Here is a 22,680-nt window from a genome sequence, read left to right on the forward strand (position 1 = left end):
TACAACACGTATGAGAAAGGTTTGAAAAATCACTTTATTTGTTTAACTATAAAATAGCTTCTGAAATCTTAATTTTGATTTTCACACATCATCATTCAAAACCCAAGTATCCCGGTTTGACATTTCCTAAAGTTGGCGGCCCTATCACCAACTAGTCGCTTGGAGTGGATCACATTGTATATAGCCTATCAAGCATGTTTAAATACGACCTTCACGTGACGGCTCCAGTTACGAATGTGAATACGTAGGCACATTTTTTAACCAGGTTAGGCGTTTTCCTTCGCAAGAACACTCAAAGTGGTTAAGCAAAAGCTTTCTCAAGACAGTCGACTAAATTACCGGGTGTCCTACTACCCTAACGTAGGGGATAGTCGAACTTGTGTGAAAACTAAAGGCGGTCATCCATAATGAGCTCTTATAACATAAAGCCGGAAAAGAAGACTATTGAGATCAATGTATCGAACACAAACGTCTGCAAATTTTGGTCTAAATTTCTAAACTTTTTTTTTATATAGATGCGCCAAAGATTATACGATTTTCACCCATGAGTTACGTAATGATATTCACTTATACTGCTTATGATTTCGAGGACGGCATCCTTGACCGAATAGTTACTCCCTAACGTTTCAAGATGTTTTTTTTTGTGTAATTCGGAAGCATAGCGCGTCAAAAACATCCGTCAGAATGTCTTCGGAGTTACACATAGAGCTTCGAGGAAAGTGACGTCGGCGAAGGTATGAGTTCGAAGTCGCAGTCCTATGGCTTCTGTGCTGGCATATGGTATAAGGGACAGGATTCGTGGTAGCGACTGGTGGTCAGGATTGCTACCGTTCGCACGTCGGGAATTGTAGCTCTCAAAAACAGCCCGAAAAAAAAGAAGGCGCCCTTTGTCACGATCAACAATAAGCCAGCATTGATGCTAATCGTTAAAACTGTGCCACGAGAGTCATGACTATTAGTAGATAATTGATAGCAACCGTAAGTCGCCTTTTTGCGTGACCAGCATGTAGCCATAAATGATTTAAAGAAATCGTGGCGACGTCGGGTATTAGAGTTAGCCCAGAACATCTCCTTCGGTGAAACTACGCTACAAAAGTGTGGCCATTTTAAGTATTTCTCCCTCTCTGCGCAAGGAGCTACTCCCGAAATTTTTTGAACGATCTACGAGATTTTGAGGCAAAAACCGCGGATATTTCCGAAATGAACGAAACTTCGAGTTCCTTAAATACATATAAACAAAACCTTTCTAAATATTATTTTTATTTAATGTTCGCTTTACAAGACTCCAAATACTCATCCGCAAGTTAATGATATTGTTCCAGATCGTCAAAAATACCATTGACGTCAGCAGTATGTTTCCATATTCATTAGTTGTGGACAATATGATACTCTGAAATCCAGCCATTCAATTCAGAGGTTTACGTCGATCACTTTGTCTGCGCGCCGGCCACGCCGCCGCCGCCGGTATATAATAGAGCCTACGCCGCCGCCGCCGATTAAGTTACCGGCGTAAACCACTAGTTGCTAGCGCTATATTTTTGGATTAGATCAGCAGGTGGGATGTGCAGAATGGCATGCAATGCTGCTGTACATACTTTCTAGTACAATTCCAGGTTTCTGTGCTCTATTTTACGTGATCATTCTGAGTTTAACATGGAGCCATTACAATTTGTTAAGGCCTGATGTACTTCAATTGAGTTGAGACTGTCGACAATTGTTCGTTTCGGGAGTTTTTTGAAAGCTCCGGCAATATTCAGAAAAACACCATATTTCTGGTGCCACAGTGCTTGCTCTATATTTATGTCCACCCTATGCAATGCAATATCGACTGACTTTCCTTTGGTATAAGCATGTTGGGCCAAAGAGAATACTTCGTCTTTCATATTTTATATATACATCTATTAATCTATCTTGGGTTTTGAGCAGATGACTGGTGCTTCCCGCTTATAAAGACTACTGCCAAGGCTTAGGGGGCAGAAATATTTTGTGTAGAAGAAATTTGTAAGTCGTTATTTCTCTTATTTTCCAGACGAAAAAAAAATTGTTCCAACCAAAGAAATAGACACATTGTTTTTCGGAACGGCCCCTAGAAAACGATTTTTGTATGCAAAGAGAAACATCATCTCACATACTTAATTGGTTATATAGATAGATTTGGTTAGGTCATGACGGAACCGCACAAGGTGGCAACAAAGCAACACACATACAAACGTAAATAAAAATTCCATGGCCTTTGTTTTTGTAGTTCGATGGACTATTTTCAAAAACGTATGAGCCAGACGTTGAAAAGTCAAATCATATTAAAACAAGTAAGGAAGTATAAGTTCGGGTGAAACCGAACATTACATACCCAGCTGTACACTTGAAATGCTGTTGTTGTTTGTTTTGTGTGCCTAATAGTGTTACAAGGCTGCGCAATAATACATATACATATGGTTCTATTCTGAAATAATTTTTCTTCGACTTATGGCTCCCGAAACAAAGGAAATTACTTAGTCATAAAAGTGCGGTGCCACACCCATTTTTTTAACTTTGAAATTTTTCCTATTTATTGTTATAAATACACTTGGAAAATGAAATACCATTGATATAAAGCTCTTTTTTGCAAAGATATAGCTTATTTTATTCGTCCACGACCCTTTTAAAAATCTTTTACATAAATGTGGGCGAGGTCCTTAACCGATTTCGTTAATTTTTTTTCAAAGCATTCCTTGTAGTAAAGGCAACCTCTCTGCCGAATTTTGTTACGATAGGTTTAACGATTTTTGATTTATGATTAATAATATTTGTAAAATTTATTTTATCACAAGTGGGCGGTGCCACGCCAATTTTAAAAAAAATGTTTTCAAATTTTTATCAAGAGTCTCAATATCATTCCACACGTCAAATTTCAACATTCTAAGTATATTATTTACTAAATACTTAATCAGGTTTTTTGTGTTTGCCAAAATGTTATATATATAAAAAGTGGGCGTGGTTATCATCTAATTTCGCTCATTTTCCATATAAGCTCGTGTACCAAATTTGGTGAAGATATCTCAATATTTACTCGAGTTATCGTGTTAACGGGCAGACGGACGGACATGGCTCAATCAAATTTTTTTCGATATAGATGATTTTGATATATCTGGATTCCTTTATACCTGCACAACCAACCGTTATCCAATCAAAGTTATAATACCCTGTGTACAAGTACAGCTGGGTATAAAAAGTACCAAACAGCTGATATCCGGCCGTCACCTGTATGGTTGCGCCATGGGTTAGGGTAATCAATAAACGATAGTATTTTGTTTCTTAACTTTATTAACAAAATTAAACTGAGAAATTAATTCCACTATATTTTAAAAGAGAATAAAGAATAAATGCTAATTTCTATCAAAAAGTATACTGCCGTCCTTTGCAAAAAGGCAATAAAGTGTGAAAACCGTTGTGGATGATGATGGTATAGGCTTTTTATTTTTTTGGATGCATGCGAAGAAATATCTATCCTCTGTCTGTGAACCCGCGGAATCTGATGTAATTTTTATGATCATACACTTTTAATTGAAAACAATAATTTTTTAGAAAATTTGTTTGTTAACGCTACTGATTAGGTACGTGCTGAATTTCTTATAGTATGAGAAATTTGTATGTACTCGTAGAGTTGGGACAATCCACTACCGTTCAGAACACGATTTTGCGAAGGGTCTGTCTGTGATTTACGTTATATTATGGGACTTCCAAGGAAATCAAAGCTATGTCAGTAACTAAGCCATTGCCGGGGCTTTCAATAATGTTTCTTAATGGGCGTTATGGATGGTCTTAATTACATTAAATTACATCCAGCCTTAACCAGATGGATCAGCTGCATGTTAAATTGCAGGAAGATTACATTACAATGGGGATTGTACGAGGCCACGAAACCAGTGCACAGTGGCACGCCGCAGGAAGGGGTGCTATCACCTCTGCTGTGGACGCTGGCCATCAACCAACTGCTCAGGCGATTCGATGAGGGACCCGTAAAACTTACGGCTTACGCAGATGACGTTGCAATTGTCATAAGTGGAAAGTTCTTTGATGGATCGGGCGCTTCGGGATATTCATACCTGGGCATCTAATGTCGGGTTGAAAGTCAATGCGGAGAAGACGACTAGGGTCTTGTTTACAAAGAGATACAAGGTCCCAAACTGGACCAGGCCTAAGTTAGGACCTTACAGGAGAAAACTTGCACAAAATATCTAGGAATCATCCTAGACAGTAAGCTGTCATGGAAGCTCAAGGTGGAGGAGAGGGTGAAGAAGGCCTCAACGGCACTTTATGAATGTAAAAGAATGCTGGCGTGAACGTGGGGCTTATCGCCATCTCTTTCTCATTACGTTTTTACAGCGATTGTAAGCCCTATTCTATACTGAGGGGTTCTTGTTTGGTGGAAAGGCACACAAAAAACAACATACCTCAAAAAATTAGAGGGGGTATGCAGACTATCGATGCTTAGCATTACGGGAGCTCAGAAAACAAGCCCGAAGGCTGCACTGTATGCCATTCTGCACATTCCACCTGTAGACCTGGTGCAAAGTACATAGCATTAACACCTGCAACCAGGCTCGGTGCCTCGGGGCAGTTTGAGCGCCGACCATATGGCCATAGTAGTATAGCGTCATGGTGCAGTGAAATAACTACCATGAAATAACTTCCAATGAAATAAGTCCCAATAAAAATTAAATAACTCCCAACATTAATAAATGAAATAAATCCCAAAGAAGGAAATGAAATAACTCCCAAAATTTGCCAGTTATTTCATAATGAAACCACAAGTCCCAAAAAAAAATGAAATAACTCCCAAATGAAATAAGTCCCAAAAAAATGAAATAAATCCCAAATCAAAATTGGACAAATTTGGACAGTTAAAGCTTTCTAGTCCTTCGGAAATACTCTTAGCTTGCAGCATTAGAACACAAGCGTTGCATATTTTTAAATGTTTGCACGGCATCAATAGTACATTGGGCTCAACCTCGAAACAAATTACGCATAAAATTTGAGAGCGCGGTATTTCTGATGGCTTTGATGCGGAATCTTGTTCTTCCTCCTCCTCTTCTTCAAGATACGGTTGATCTTCAAAAAAATCGTTGGCTTTCGCAATCAGTTCAGCTTTTTCCATAAATGTTCGTCTTTTTTTAGTTTTTCCCAAAGCTCCACTACTATTAGAAAGCATTTGGAAATTTCGGGACATATTGAACTCCTCTGTTTGCAACACTTTGATAAATTTATAAAAGTTTCCCTGTTTTGGTATCATTTTTGCCAGCGCTCCATTATATCCCTCGATGGCCGATGTCGTCCGTGTTGTTGTCGCAAAGACTGACATTCCATCTGGTCCAATCTTTATTCGATATAAATAAAAAGCAAAAAACAAAACCAACAACGAACTATCGCAAGACTTGTATGAGATTTCGGTAAAAGTTTAGTTGACGGGTCGACTGCTAATACGTGTTCAAAAATATCGAAAGAGGTGTCAAAAGACGCGTATTGTCCAGAAATTGTATCTGTGTCCGGAGATATTTGCAGTTGAAGTTGGCAATTTTCATGTGGTTGTTGTAATGTTATTGTGCACTGAAAAAAATTTGTACGCAGAAGGACAACACGGCGCTAGCCACGGTTATACCACACACCCGGACTTGGCATGGCGTAGCCCAGGTAATTTTTTATAAGCCCAGGTAATTTTTTATAAGCGCGGCCGAAGGCCCCCAACGCAAAAAGGTGTTCTGTGCAAAAATACTATGGATTCCACCCCCGGTTTCGGAGGGAACCGCGGGCCATTTTTCGGTTTTTCGTTAATACTTTTAAACGGTATAAAATTTTTCTTTTCCGCCTTTGGATTATTGTTGTCGAGGTCATTACGCGTCTTTTGACACCTCTCTCGATATTTTTGGTAGCGTATTAGCAGTCGACCCCTCAACTAGACCTTTACCGAGATTTCTTTAATAGAGCTTACCTTCTTTAGCCATTGTTTCTCGAAATATTCCAAAAAGCTTACAAAGTGGAAATGACGCTCGAGGTTTCCAATATCGTCCTTAGTTTTTAGAAATGTGGCCACTATATGCTCGGCGGGCAACAGAGGAAGTGACAAAAGCTTGTGGTATTCCAATGACGCCTTACTGTTTTGTCGAATCAATTGAGCAAGTTGTTTATGCTTTGTAGTTATTTGACGTCGTACCGCGTGGCAAAAATGGAACCAACAGCCGTACAATTTTGAATCTAAAAATGAGGAAGGGGGTGGGCGGCGCGCCGTTTCTAACCTTTTCGTAATATTCAATATGAATTAAAATCAACTGCTTAAAACATCCAAGTGGTACAATTGAAAATGTACCATCAATTAAAATCTGTTTATTGTTGCTGTTGGGAACGTTTTCACCGATCAGCTTGATTGTCTTATCAGATGCAAATACGCAGTACGCAAAATCCTTCGAGTTATGGCAAACTTTATAAAAGGGTGTTTTCTCTTGGCCATCGTGCAAAGTAAGTCCAAAGTTATTGAAAATATTTTCTTTTTTAAACATATTAACAACATCAGTTGGGGTCTTCGGAGATGCTGGAAACACTTCGGCTGTCAAATATTGGAGACCACGCTTCATTTTATTAAAATCAATATTTTTCGTCGATTCCTGCGGGCTTTATTAAAAAAAGACATTTTTTAACACCAAATGTGAGTTTACACATGCATGTAACACTATTAACTTACCTCATGCATATTTCTTGAAAATTCGCTCGGATTCCGCTGACAGTACTAGATGCACCAAAAGTACTTGTGGAATGTAAACATCTATCCTTTATTTCATTAAAGGCTTTGAGTTCTTCATATAGCTCATGTTGATCATTATGGTTATGCTCTATGAAGTTTCGGACCTTTCGACACTGTCCGTTTTCCAAAGATACTATCCATTTACAATTTGTTTCGTAACACGTATAGAATATTTTACCATTACTTTCAGATTTTTATAAATAAAACTGTTTTTCATTTTTTATGTACAATAATTTGCTATTTCTTCTTTTTCCACTCACTACTTCAAAATCAAGACTTGACATTTTTTTGCACTCTCACTAAGCACCGATCTATAATAGTAAAATTCTAACAAGAACTGATGGCGTACAGATTGATAATTGAAAATAACTCATTGTTTTGATACAGATTTCTTTACACCAGTTATAGAAACTGTTAGAAGAACGTCAAAGTTTGATAAAATTGTATTTTTAAGAAAATGAAATAACTCCCAACAAATATGAAATACCTCCCAATGCCTGAATTACAAACAATGAAGTAAGTCCCAATAAAAATGAAATAACTCCCAATCTCAAAAAATTATGAAATAACTCCTAAAGAAATTTTATTGGGGATTATTTCATTTGGGAGTTTTTTCATTATGAAATAATAACCAGCAAAAATTATGAAATAAGTCCCAATGAATTGGGAGCTATTTCATAATGAAATAAGTCCCAATTTGTATGGAAAATATTTGGGAGTTATTTCATTTTTTTGTTGGGAGTTATTGCATTTGGGAGTTATTTCACTGCACCTAGCGTCATCAATGACAAGCCGAACAGACTATCTGATTCCCTATCTGCGCTTCGAAGGCGATCTTAGGGCCACAATAGAGGTGGACGGTTTGCGCAAGGGTGCTCAAATGGCGGACGATGCCATACATGTGTACACAGATGGTTCCAAAGTAGTGGACGGAGTAGGGTCTGCGGTATACTGTGCTGATCCGGAAATAAGCAGATCCTACAGGCTGTCGGATTACGGTAGCGTTTTCCAAGCGGAAATATCCGTAACCAAAGCAGTAGAAACCCTGGAAAAGAATAGCTTAAGCAGCAACCGTGTTAACTTTTATATTGACAGTCAAGCAGCAATTAAGGCAACAGTCTCGCATAGCACAGCATCTAAATGCGTGTTAGAGTGTAAGCAGTCTCTGGATAGAATCGGGACAGGGAGAAGCATACATCTATATTGGGTCCCAGGGCATATGGGAATAGATGGGAATGAAAAAGCGGATGAACTAGCTAAAAAGGGCGCATCCCTTGAAGCTTGCTCCGTAGACTGCACGTTCTGTGCTCGTGCCCTGCACTTGTCAGGCTAAGACTCCAGCTATTAAGAGTGATACAGCTGTCAGATCTAGAAGCAGTAAATGGCTTAAGTCCTAGGAAGCTTCTAGTATTTGCCAAGAGGACGGAGTTATTTTATAACATAGGCCCTGGTTTTTGATAGGGTTTTTCAGTTTGGTCTTTAAAACAAACTTCTGGTAACACTACGGACTCAATCAGTCTATGTGAGGTCCTCATGGACCGGCCAGTTCAACCGAACCTAACCTAAGCCCTTGTTAAAGCCTAAGGTTGACCATAGCGACGTGTGGCCTGTGTCAGAAAAGTCTTGGTGGTCAGGTGGTAGTGTTTTCTGTTACAGTGCCCTGTAATCGATACCTTTGCAGGTATTCAACATATTTAAAAACTACCTTCATGGCAGACAAAAATTGTTCACTAAGCCAACAGAGTGTTGTTTGTTTTTCAATTTTTAATAAGGAGCATTGTGAATTGTGTTTTTGAAGCTCCAGGTGCTCTTGCACTCTGTAATTGCCCTCTTTACATTATGATCATTCACAGACGCGTTGTGATAAAAGTCCGATTGCCACGAAGCACAATTTTACAGAACGATCAGTATACTGTCCATAACAAATTTGTTAGCCAAAAATTACATGGATTTATTTTTTCCCTGGATAGAATTTTCTACCCAAGCAGCATCTACATAGAAAAATCTAGAAAAAAGTAGACAGGTTCCTTCCAAACCCTTATACAAGTTTAATCTATGCAGCCAAAATATGGAATAACCAGGGCCAGATTAACAAGTAGGTAGTTGCCTGGTGCCCCGATTTTAGGGGGCCCCCGAAAATTGAAAAAGACTTCTAAAATTTTCTTACAAACATAAAATTCTAGAAAGTGAAAGAAAAATATAATCAGAACTAAAAATAAATTTTACTCAAATAAATAAAACTCAATTTACCGCATTCAAAAGGCGACGACTGACGAACTAGGCAAGGTTCCTAAAAAGGACATTTCCGACTCATTTGACAAATTGTATAAGCGTGCAAAGAAGTGTATCGAAGTGAAAGGAGAGTATATTGAATAATAAAAATGAATTATCTCAAAATGTACACTGGTTGTTTTTATTTTGAAAAATTTCGGTTATTTTTGGAATAGAGGGTGTAGAAGCATTCAAGCGGACATTTCAACCAGAATGATTAATAATGGATGACAAATAAATCAAAAACGAATTTGGGGATTTCCTGATATTTTGCACCTTCTGCTAACGTTCGTATCGCTGAACTGTCGAATAAATAACTCCAATATTCAGTATTGTAATATGGTATTTATTTAGTCTACTTTGGGACTAGTACTCGTACAATTATATTTCAATATCGCGTACTTCACAGAAGCGTGGCTAAATCAAACTGATTACTGATTCCTCAGCTTGCGCTGCTTTTATACTCTCGGTTTTCTCGTTCACCCATCTCTCCTAAGGCCTAGTAATTTCGTGAACAGTTGTAAGTCATGCTTGGTTACCAGCTATATACATATATATTTGTAGTTTATGCGGGTGTATGTGTGAGTAACTACTTCGGCTGATGACAACATGTGTGTGCGTGAGATATCTCTTCACTTCGGGCTGCTGGTTATATTTTTGGAATGTTCTTCGTTGACTTGTACATAAGTGACGCTGCTTGCTGTGTTTTGTTGTTGTGATTATTACTAACAGCTTATCGAATTAAATTAAAGAATCAAAACTGCTGAAAAAGCAACAAAGCAACAAGAGCGACTCAAGATGTTAGGTATACTTTGCATTGAAACAGATTTATTGAACAAAATCGATATTGATGATATAATTGATGAATTTGCCGAAAACAAATGTAGAAAACGACATGTTTCAAATGTAGATAGTAATTTTATTGACATTATTACGTTGTGACAATAAAAATTATATGTAAGATATAAGTTTGTATTTTTTAATCGAAAAAAGAAGGGAACGGACGCGAAAAAGGGTCCCCAAATTAATGGTTGCCTAGAGCCCCGTTGAGGGTTAATGCGGGCCTGGGAATAACCTAGGAAAAACTATATATACCCCAAACCGCACCTTGTCAGAATTGGCTATTTAAGTAACCCATAGAATAATCCAACTATCTCTTCTACAGAATATATGGGTCATTGGCAGTAAATAGGCATGTAGACCCAAAATAGAGCTATCTATCTTAGGGCAGCACAGGGCCTTGATTATGTACAAATTTTCCAGATTAAAATCACATGCACGCGCGGATATGTACATCGCTTATATTTGTTTTATATTTTCATATATGTAGCTATTTGCTTCATATCACACATTAAAAACATACTAAAAAATTTAATACTAAAATACTACAAAATACATTACAACAAAAGAACAACAAAACGAAAAAACAACTTCATTTTCAGATGCTATTGCCCCACCATCATATTCACCATTTCCTTTAGAAGCGCAACCGGCACTTTTTACCGACGCATTATCTGCTGCCCTCAATAGCTATAACGATAATAAAAACGGTGATGGTAACAGTGGCGGTGCAGGTAACAATGGCTTCCTTAATAGCCAACCTACGGCCATCGATAGTTATGGTAATCCAATTGAGACGCTCAAACCCATCGATACACCCGATGGCCGGAAGGTTATCAGTGCGCAGGGTCTACAATTCGAAATACCAAATTATGCTTCAGGCATAACCGAGATAAAGAAACCAGCCGACGATTTACTGCCACCATTCATTGGTGAGTTAATTAATAACTTTAATGTAAAAAATACAAATTTTAGTGCATTAAACCATAATATTAAATTAAATACGAACGAACGAACAAGAAAACACAATTAAACAACCACAATTTGTAGGAAATACAGATCTTGCATTAGAAGATGTTAAAATTAGCGATAATAGAAATATCAATATCGTTAGTAACAGCGATGATCAGTTTGGCTTAGATATTATCTTGAAGTTTGTCAGTTCAACTACGCTTAAACTTATTCTGCAGTTTTTCAGTCTACTTTAACTGAAGTTTAAGCTACGCTTAAGCGGCCAATCTGCTAGGTTTAAACTCTAGTTAACGTATCGGTGCGTTCGTACGAAATGGCGTCGAATATACCCAACAAACATTTGGGCTTGAGTACCATTAGAGCTCATGTTGATAACTAGGCATACTTCTAAAATCTTAAGAGTTGTTTCGAAACAGTGGCTGAACTCGAGAATCATAGTGTACTCAGCAAAATAGGGAACTTTTTATCAAGCAAAACATGCTATAACTTAAGTTGAACAAATTTAATTAACAACTTGTGGTTCCCTAACTGGACTCAAATGTAAGATTCAATGATGTTAATGTAGGATCTTCGGTGTAGTAGGCGGAGCACGTTACCATAACACCACGGCGACCGCCTATATAATTTACTAGCCTTTACCCGCGGCCCCGTCCGCAAGGAGAAATTTAAATATATGGGCTATTCGCGTTAGCCTGTTTATCAAGTTATCTGTTTAAAATTTTGTTTTCTGTCTAATGCATTTTATTTTTGTAATTGAGTAAAAAAAAAGAACTAAATGAGCTGATAACCTGATAGGATCCCAAATGATCCCGAAATTATCCAGAAAAAGCTACGAAATGACTCCCACGCTATCGTGCACGGATCCCGAAAACCATCCAGAAATGCCCAGAAAGGGTCTCCAAAAGTGCCCGGAATAGTGCCAAAAAAACCCGAAATGACAACGACACAATCCTAGACGTATCCAGAGAACCACACAGAAATGATCCCTGAAGGTGTTCCAAAATTATCCCAAAAAGGTTCCGAAATGACCCCGACGGGCTCCCGGGCTGATCTCATAAACCATCCAGAAAATATTCAGGAAGGGTCCCTAAATTATCCCGACATACTCCAGAAAAAGTTCCGAAATGGCTCCGAGGGGATCCACGACGGATCGCGAAAACCACACAGAAATGATTCCGGAAGGATCCCAAAATGATCCCGAAATAGTCCGGAAATGACCCAGATGGGATCCCGCACAGATCCAGAAATGATCCCGGAATGGTCCAAAAACTATCCCGGAAAAGTAACAAAAAATCCCGAAATGGCTCCTACGGCATCCCGGACGGATCCAGAAATGATCTCGGAAGGGTCCCCAAATGATCCCAAAATGGTCCCGAAATGAGCCTGATGGATCCGGCAAACCATCAAGAAATTATGCCGGAAGGGTCCCCAAATGATCCCGAAATAATACAGAAAAAGTGACGAAATGCCCCTAGAGGATCCCCTAATGATCCCGTATTAGCCCCGAAAAGGTCCCGAAATAACTCCGACGGGATCCCGGACAAATCCCGAAAACCATCCAGAAATGATGCCGGAAGGGATCCCAAATGATTCTGAAAAAGTCCCGCATTCATTCCGACGGGATCCCGAACGGATACGAAAATCATCCAGAAGTGATGCCGGAAAGGTCCTCAAATGATCACCTAATAGTCCCGAAATGACCCTTAAGGGGTCCTGGACGGATCCCGTAAACCATCCAGAAATGATCCCGATATAGTCCCGAAGAAGTCCCGAAATGACCCTGACGGGATCTCGAACGCATCCCTAACTGACCCTGACGGGATCCCGAAATCCATACAGAAATGATCTTGGGTGGGACCCCAAATGATCACGAAAAAGTCCCGCAATGATTCCGACGGGATCCTGAACGGATACCGAAAGCCATCCAGAAGTGATGCCGGAAAGGTCCTCAAATGATCACTTAATAGTCCCAAAATGACCCTGACGGCATCCCGGTATGATCCCGAAATCCGTCCATAAATGATCTTGGGAAGGTCCCAAAATGATCCCGAAATAGTCTCGGAAAAGTCCAGAAATTACCCTGACGGGTACCCGGACGAATCCTGAAAGCCATCCTTAAATGATCCCGAAGAAGTCCCGAAATGACCCTGACGGGATCTCGAACGCATCCCTAAATGACCCTGATGGGATCCCGGACAAATCCCGAAAACCATCCAGAAATGATGCCGGAAGGGATCCCAAATGATCCCGAAAAAGTCCCGCATTGATTCCGACGGATCCCGAACGGATACCGAAAATCATCCAGAAGTTATGCCGGAAAGGTCCTCAAATGATCCCCTAATAGTCCCGAAATGACCGTGACGGGATCCCGAACGGATCCCGACAACTATCCAGAAATGATTCCGAAAGGGTCCGCAAATGATCCCGTATTAGTCGAGAAAAAGTCCCGAAATTACCCTGACGGGATCTCGAACGCTTCCCTAAATGACCCTGACGGGATCCCGAACAGATCCCGAAATCCAGTCTCGGAAAAGTCCAGAAATTATCCTGAGGGGTTCCCGGACGAATCCTGAAATCCATCCTTAAATTATCCCGAAAAAAGTCCCGAAATGACCCTGACGGGATCCCGGACGGATCCCGAAAACCATCCAGAAATGATGCCGAAATGGTTCCCAAATGATCCCGTATTAGTGGCGAAAAATTACCGAAATGACCCCGACGGGATCCCGGACGGATCCCGAAAACCATCCAGAAATGATGCCGAAAGGGTTCCCAAATGATCCCGTATTAGTCGTGAAAAATTCCCGAAATGACCCCGACGGGATCCCGGACGAATCCCAAAAACCATCCGGAAATGATGCCGGTAGCTATCCCAAATAGTCCCGAAATGACCTCGTCGGCATCCCGGACGGATCCCGAAAATTATCCAGAAATGATGCCGGAAAGGGCCCCAAATGATCCCCTAATAGTCCCGAAATTACCCTGATGGGGTCCCGGACGGATCCCGAAAACCATCCAGAAATGATGCCGAAATGGTTCCCAAATGATTCCGTATTAGTCGCGAAAAAGTCCCGAAATGACCCGGACGGATCCCGAAAACCATCCAGAAATGATACCGGAAGAGCCCCCAAATGATCCCGAAAAAGTCCCCAAATGACCCCGACGAGAGCCCGGACGGATCCCGAAAACCATCTAGAAATGATGCCGGAAGAGCCCCCAAATGATCCCGAAAAAGTCTCCAAATGACCCCGATGAGATCCCGGACGGATCCCGAAAACCATCCAGAAATGATGCCGAAAGGGTTCCCAAATGATCCCGTATTAGTAGCGAAAAAGTCCCGAAATGACCCCGACGGGATCCCGGACGGATCCCGAAAACCATCCAGAAATGATGCCGGCAGAGCCCCCAAATGATCCCGAAAAAGTCCCCAAATGACCCCGACATACTCCAGAAAATTTCCGAAATGGCTCCGAGGGTATCCACGACGGATCGCGAAAACCAGACAGAAATGATTCCGGAAGGATCCCAAAATGATCCCGAAATAGTGTGGAATTGACCCAGATGGGATCCCGCACAGATCCAGAAATGATCCCGGAAGGGTTCAAAAACTATCCCGGAAAAGTTACAAAAAATCCCGAAATGGCTCCTACGGCATCCCGGACGGATCCAGAAATGATCTCGGAAGGGTCCCCAAATGATCCCAAAATGGTCCCGAAATGACCCTGATGGATCCGGCAAACCATCATGAAATTATGCCGGAAGGGTCCCCAAATGATCCCGAAATAAAACAGAAAAAGTCACGAAACGACCCATAGAGGATCCCCAAATGATCCCGTATTAGCCCCGAAAAGGTCCCAAAATAACCCCGACGTGATCCCGGACAAATCTCGAAAACCATCCAGAAATGATGCCGGAAGGGGTCCCAAATGATTCCGAAAAAGTCCCGCAATGATTCCGACGAGATCCCGAACCGATACCGAAAATCATCCAGAAGTGATGCCGGAAAGGTCCTCAAATGATCACCTAATAGTCCCGAAATGACCCTTAAGGGATTCTGGACGGATCCCGTAAACCATCCAGAAATGATCCCGATATAGTCCCGAAGAAGTCCCGAAAGGACCCTGACGGGATCTCGAACGCATCCCTAAATGACCCTGAAAGCCATCCTTAAATGATCCCGAAAAAGTCCCGAAATGACCCTGACGGGACCCCGAAAGGATCCCGAAAACTATCCAGAAATGATGTCGGAAAGGTCCTCAAATGATCTCCTAATAGTTCCGAAAAGACCCTGACGGCATCCGGACAGATCCCGAAATCCACCCAGAAATGATCTTGGGAAGGTCCCAAAATGATCCCGAAATAGTCCCGAAATGACCGTGACGGGATCCCGAAAGGATTCCGAAAACTATCAAGAAATGATGCCGGAAAGGTCCTCAAATGATCCCCTAATAGTCCCGAAATGATCGTGACGGGATCCCGAACGGATCCCGACAACTATCCGGAAATTATGCCGAAAGGGTCCGCAAATGATCCCGTATTAGACGAGAAAAAGTTCCGAAATGACCTCGACGGGATCCTGGACGACTCCCAAAAACCATCCAGAAATGATGCCGGTAGGTATCCCAAATGATCCCGAAATAATCCCGAAATGACCTCGTCGGCATCCCGGACGGATCCCGAAAATTATTCAGAAATGATGCCGGAAAGGTCCCCAAATGAACCCCTAATAGTCCCGATATTACCCTGATGGGATTCAGGACGGATCCCGAAAACCATGCCGAAAGGGTTCCCAAATGATCCCGTATTAGTCGCGAAAAAATCCCGAAATGACCCCGACGGGATCCCGGACGGATCCCGAAAACCATCCAGAAATGATGCCGAAAGGGTTCCCAAATGATCTCGTATTAGCCGCCAAAAAGTCCCGAAATGACCCCGACGGGATCCCGGACGGATCCCGAAAACCATCCAGAAATGATGCCGGAAGAGTCCCAAAATGATCCCGAAAAAGTCCCCAAATGACTCCGACGAGATCCCGGACGGATCCCGAAAACCATCCAGAAATGATGCCGGAAGAGCCCACAAATGATCCCGAAAAAGTCCCCAAATTACTCCTACGAGATCCCGGACGGATCCCGAAAACCATCCAGAAATGATGCCGGAAGAGCCCCCAAATGATCCCGAAAAAGTCCCCAAATTACCCCGACGAGATCCCGGACGGATCCCGAAAACCATCCAGAAATGATGCCGAAAGGGTTCCCAAATGATCCCGTATTAGTCGCCAAAAAGTTCCGAAATGACCACGACGGGATCCCGGACGGATCCCGAAAACCATCCAGAAATGATGCCGGAAGAGTCCCAAAATGATCCCGAAAAAGTCCCCAAATGACTCCGACGAGATCCCGGACGGATCCCGAAAACCATCCAGAAATGATGCCGGAAGAGCCCCCAAATGACTCCGACGAGATCCCGGACGGATCCCGAAAACCATCCAGAAATGATGCCGGAAGAGCCCCCAAATGATCCCGAAAAAGTCCCCAAATTACCCCGACGGGATGCCGGACGATTCCCGAAGACCGTCCAGAAATGATGCCTAAAGGGACCCAAAATAACCCCGAAAAAGACCCGTAATGATCCCGGCAACCATCAAGAATTTATCTCTCGAAGGTACGCAAATGATCCCGAAAGTACTCCGACGGGATCCCGGACGGATCCCGAAAACCATCCAGAAATGATACCGGAAAGGTCCCCAAATGATGGCGAAATAATCCCGAAATGATTCCGGAATAGTCCCGAAAATTTCCCAAAATAACCCCGACTGGATCCCGGACGGATCCCGAAAACTATACAGAAATGATCCCGGAAGGGTCCCAAAATGATCCCGAAATAGTCCCGAAAAAGTGCCGTAATTACCCCGGCGGTTTCCCGGACCGATCCCGAAAACCATCCAGAAATGATCCCGGAAGGGTCTCCATATGAGGTGAAGCTAATTATAAAACCATGTTAATAAGGCAGCAGGCGCAGGAGCGAATGAAAAGTTACATAGAAACGTACAGGTAAAGTTAATAAAAGCGTGCTAATAAAAACAATTGAAGGAGGGCGGATGGCGGGGGTAAAAGGAGAGGACCACTGATCGTTCCTCCAAAATTGTCTAGATCTCGATCTGTATGTGCCAGATACCAAAAACTATTGATTTAGGAGAAAATTTATATTGAGTTATAAAAATTTATAGATTTTACACCAGAGTGGGTGATAAAGGGGGGAAGGGGCGGAGGGTGTCACTGCTTACTTTGTAAGCCCTCGACTTATTTAACCCCTTGAGTCGGTGATATTGGTGAAGGCCAGTATACGTAAAGTTATAATGTGTAAAAATTATTAAAAAGTAATTGCTCGAAGAGGTCGTGGGAACCCCACCCCTCTTTCCATGTGCGAACAAAATTTCGCTAGTAGTACTGCCTGTGTCCCATATTTCATCAAAATCCGTGTAGCCATTCTGGCGTGATTCAGTCGCAAAGACAAAAAATATAATAATTAAATTATAACTGTTCCTAGGGGGCGGCGACCACGCCCCTTTTCAAAAATATATAGCTAGTAGATCCTAGACTATTGGCTATATGTGTGCAAAATTTCATCCAAATCGGTCCAGCCGTTCTTGCGTGATTGAGTCACAAAGACAAACGTCTGGACAAACATCCAAACATCCAAACATCCAAACATCTAAACATCCAAACATCCAAACATCTTCACATCCAAACTTTGCCATTTATAATATATATTAGATATATTAGATTAGATTCTTAATTAATTACCCTTCATTACTGCTATCAGCCAGGTGTTTATTTCTCACAATAAACAGCTGTTGGTTTTGGTGGTACCTCCTGGGAGATTTTTTTTAACTCCACCTCAACTCGATATATAATGTAAGATATCAACAGAAGAAATGGGTTGAATATTCATTTGAGAATTGTACATTTCTCAAAATCTCTCGAAATTAAGATTATAACTGGAAAATACGAATGACGTTGGAGATCAACTGGAAAACTTTTAATTTTCCAAAATTTATCAAAGATTGGATAGTGACTGGAGAATGAAGTTCTATATCAACTCGAAAACTATATGGTTTAAGAATAATTAAATAATGATGTTGGATATCACTTCCGGAACTAGATATATATTTTTTTTCCATGTTTGTTGGGTAAACAAAAACCAATGTTGCCGTAGAAAAGGCCTACCCCCAAAGGCAGCCTTAAACTGTGACTGAAAAACTGCTCAGTAGTTTAACTGGAGTTTAAATTTGTCTAGAGTTTAAGCAAGCTTATTTTAAGTTTAGCTTAACCAACCACTGATAAACCAGGCCTTAAAGCTAATACAACTGAGCTTAACACTGACGTCCAGAACAAAGGAAAGGTCCATGCCGATTGCGTTAACAACAAGACAAACGGCTGGGATAAGCACAAAGATAATGAAACTAAACTTGAAGAGTTTAGCTAGATGATTTGGGAAATAAAATGGTGCTGACGTTCAACGACAACTATACTCCTTACGACAAGGATAATGACAGTGGTGGCGATTTAAATGCCAAAAACGCACACACAAATTTCAAAAGCGCACGCTTGCTAACACCAATCCATCATTAGATAGCACCACTACAAATACATTAATAACCATAAATAACGCTACTACTATCACTATCAGCACAACAACAACACAAACAAATTGTTTAGATATTTTGCCAATGCCATTTGAAGCATCACAAACATTTATTAATAACCAACTTAATCATACCAGTAACTCTATTAAAAATATTTCAGTTAACTTAAATGATGATAATTCATATAAATTAGCATATGTGACCCGGTCTATGAAAAGGTGGCTTATGACTAAAAAAAAAACAGCTGTTTCTCGCAATTTCTTTTTTGAATCAAAAGCCACCTTTTCATAGGCGGGGTCACATATAGTAGTACACCACTTCCACTAATATTTCTTCCAGTTCCAGTAAAATTAGCAGTAATTGATCAATACACTGATGGTGAAATCCATATTAAGAAAACTAATCAAAATAAAAATTTCATTCGGCAATTTGAAAATACTAATCCTATAACCATATCACACAAAAGAGTGTCACCTCCTTCTCCTCCCCTCAGTAATGGTAATTTCAACTATCCAAATGTTCCTACTGATCAAGCTATTATAAATCGCATAGTGGCTAAATACCAAAATCCACTTCCAACCTTAGATCCCATTGCGGTTGCTGTCCCAAATGACTCCACTGATGGCAGGTATACAACTGGCGCGGGGTCTACTTTAGGCACAGCAGCAACAGCAATTACGACGACAACGGTTGATGTTGAAAATGCTGAATTGGTTGAATTGAAACCACAACAATGGGATGCAGCTTCACAAGCCCAAACAGTTCGGACACAAAACGATGATGTGAGCTCTTTGCCTTCATATATAGTTGAGCTAAACGATCCTGATATTGGCGGTCCAGTGGAATACAAGCCAGCAGAAGACGTATCCGCCTTAAAGGTTATCGCATGGGATTTGTTGCCGCCAGTAGATCAGAATGCCCAAGTAAATACTGCCGACAACAGCATAGCACAAAGTGTAATGACCAACGGAGACTCGAGCTCGAGCGCTGCTTCCGTAATACCTCTAACTAATTCGAATCGTGGTAAAATTCAGTACACAAGCTCAACTACTGCTAAACCTGGATCAATTACAGTGCGCAACACAAGAACAAAACCGACAACAACACCAACTACGAGGGCTACTACCACAACAACTCCACGACCAACTAGTACAACCACATGGCGCACGACGACTACTACACCTGCACCACTAAACGCCGATGATTTTTATCAATTAGAGCATGGCGACTCTTATACTCTACCATCGTGGTTAGCTGGTATTGATGATCCGGAATTGGATGCAGCCGTTACATATATCGTTCCTGAAGATATTCATGAATACAATACTACAATCTCATGTGATCTTCTGCCACCATTTGAGCCATATATCGATTTAAATAATATAGAATTACCAGCACCATTGGATGTTCGAAAAGATACGACCACAACAAAATTGCCCCGTACCACAGTTGCGTCTACAAGTAAAAGTCTAATAACCACTAGCACCACAAGACGTCTTAACATTTCAACACCAAAACCAAATTGGGTACGCGCCTATCCTACAGCTGAATCAACTAGTACCAGAACAGCCACCACACGTGCGCACTCATTCCATGATCGTTTCTCCTCCAATAACATTGCACAGTCACATGATCCTAAATTCGCTTCACCTTCTCCAATTCAAACATTCCAAACGAGCACCACAACTACACAAAAACCACGTCTTACGTCTCCAGAACAACATACCACTAGCTTTAAACAAAATCTTCCCACTACTATCACAGACCCTATACCCAGCACTCAAGGGGTGTCCAGTCAAGCAGGGAAGTTTAAAATTTCAAAATCAAATCCATTCTTATCGCCACCAAATATCACGTCAAGCCCCTTCGTATCTGTGAATTCGATTAAATTTACGACAACCACAACAACAACCACTACTACACCAATAGAGGAAAATCCATTTAATTCTGCCACTTTGCCGTCATGGTTAAATGATTTCGATTATCCCGATTTGGCACCGGGTGTACCATTTATTTATAATGATGACAGTTCCAAATCAGATGTGTTCAATGACTTACTACCACCATCACAGCTAAATATACAATCAGAAGTCCCAACAAAACCCGCTTTCATTGCATCCCGTCCCACATCCAATTCCTTCCAAGTTTCATCAAGTTCATCTAATCGGCACGATTCCACTTCAGCCTCCGCCTTTATTTCCACCCCACGTACTTTCGCTTTTAATAACTTCCCATTAAAAATTGCTACAACCGCCAAACCATCCAACATCCATAATCCATTTGCGCGAGGACCTACCAGCAACAACAACAATAACGAAGAAGAAGGAGTAGATATGCCGCCAGTCTTATTCAATCCTCCTACTGCCACCGGAAATGATGTCAGCAATATAAACTCTCAAACGGACAATGTTAACTTAAACACTTTCAGTCACCAACAACAGCCTCAACTGCAATCCGCAGCAAGCGCTGACCGATCTATATCTAAATTTGCATCCTCATCAAGTTTTAATAACAATTTTGCAGCTCCATTCGAAACAGCGACGCCGTCTGGAAGTGCCGATTTTGCAATCTCAACTGATCCAGATTTTGGTAGTTCGACAAAGATAACTTTTACGAAGAGTAATGAGGGCAAGGTGCTAACAAACAATGTTTTCGGTGCATCGAGTAGTGTTACAACACCATCCAAACAGTTCGGTTTCAGTTCAACTACAACTGCGGGACAAACAACTATACAAAAAGGTAACTAATAATTTTCTTGTTCAAAATAAACCTATCACATAAATACGGGGTTGCAAAATTTCGACATACAGACCACGAAACACATAATGCAGACACAATCAAATGCCGCCTGTTAAACAAACAGAATTTGCCTCGAGTATAAATTGCGCTACACAACCCCTTGAATTCCTCTTTATTTCTTCGGTATGGTAATGATGGGTTGCGTGTCTGCCAAAATCCGGTGTCCATTAAAAACGCTCACCATAAGCCTATATAAATATAGATGTTGTTGTTTTTGTTGTAGCAGTGCTTCGCCCCATCCAATAGGTGCGACCGATCACAAATTGTCATCAATATCCTCTAACGGGAGTCCAAGGAAATTTGCTGTTTCAACAGAGGGGTGTTAGAGGCGTTGGTTCCACAATACAATTGAAGAGATGGTTGGTGTCATGTGGGGATACGTTACAAGCAGGACATATGTTTTGTATGTCGGGGTTGATTCTGGATAGGTAAGAGTTTAACCTGTTACAGTAACCAGATCGAAGTTGAGCTATAGTGACTTCCGTTTCCCTGGGGAGTGTGCGTTCCTCTTCTGCAAGTTTTGGGTATTGTTCTTTGAGTACTGGATTCACCGGGCAATTCCTGGCATAAAGGTCCGACGCCGGTTTGTGGAGTGCACTGAGGACCTGCTTGTGTTTTTTGGCTTCATACGGCTATGTTCTCAGGTGCCGTATTTCCTCATAATGCTTACAGATTTGACTCCTTAAGCCCCTGGGCTGTGTTAGCTCATCAATAAGATGTCTGTTGGGATGCCCAGGTTTCTGGGTATTCAACAGGAACTCTTTGGTTAGCATTTTATTTCTCTCCCTAATGGGGAGTATTCTCGTCTCATTATGTAGATCGTGTTCTAGAGACTTAAGAAGACAACCGTGGCTGTTCTGAGGGCAGTAATTTGGCAGGCCTGTAGCTTCTTCCAGTGAGTAGTCTTTAGGCTTGGCGACCATATCGGGGACGCGTAGCATGCAATCGGCTGACCAATTGCTTTGTAAATGGTAATGAGCCTTTCCTTTTCTTTTCCCCAAGTACTGCCAGCACTAGATTTGAGGATTTTATTACGGCTCTGGATTTTCGGTCCAATTGCGGCTGCATGCTCACCAAAATGTACATCCTGATCAAACGTCACAAGATTTTGGGGCGTAAGACAGTCGGTACCGTAGTGCCATTGACGTGGATGTTCATGATGGTCGACATTTGGGACATCCATGTTATAAATAAGGTCGCCGATGATTTAGTCGGTGATAATGTCAGGTTTAGCGAGGTGAAAAAACTGGAGAGATCGGGGAGGTAGCCAGCTGGGGCTGGTGTGTTCTGGTTTTGGGATCTAGCCCAGAACAACCTGTCCGATGCAATCATCCCTTACACGAGACACACTGAACAGAGTATGACCGTCCTAAAA

At 41.3% G+C, this 22,680-nt stretch overlaps 1 protein-coding gene across 25 annotated transcripts in view; it reads left to right on the forward strand.

Moving 5' to 3' along the window:
- The window catches only part of LOC137243342 (uncharacterized), a 47,613-nt gene that overhangs the window by 23,182 nt on the left and 1,751 nt on the right, over positions 1-22,680 (forward strand). For 21 of the 25 annotated variants that reach the window (XM_067771035.1, XM_067771017.1, XM_067771028.1 and 18 more), the window contains exons 3-4: positions 10,489-10,818; positions 18,846-21,245. In XM_067771035.1, coding sequence (XP_067627136.1) covers positions 10,489-10,818; positions 18,846-21,245 — 2,730 coding nt within the window. The remainder of the gene's footprint in view (positions 1-10,488; positions 10,819-18,845; positions 21,246-22,680) is intronic. The other 4 variants (XM_067771039.1, XM_067771040.1, XM_067771041.1 and 1 more) reach the window with 4 other exon arrangements.

This window comes from Eurosta solidaginis, chromosome 3 (genome assembly GCF_040869045.1).
Source record: "Eurosta solidaginis isolate ZX-2024a chromosome 3, ASM4086904v1, whole genome shotgun sequence".
NCBI lineage: Eukaryota > Metazoa > Arthropoda > Insecta > Diptera > Tephritidae > Eurosta > Eurosta solidaginis.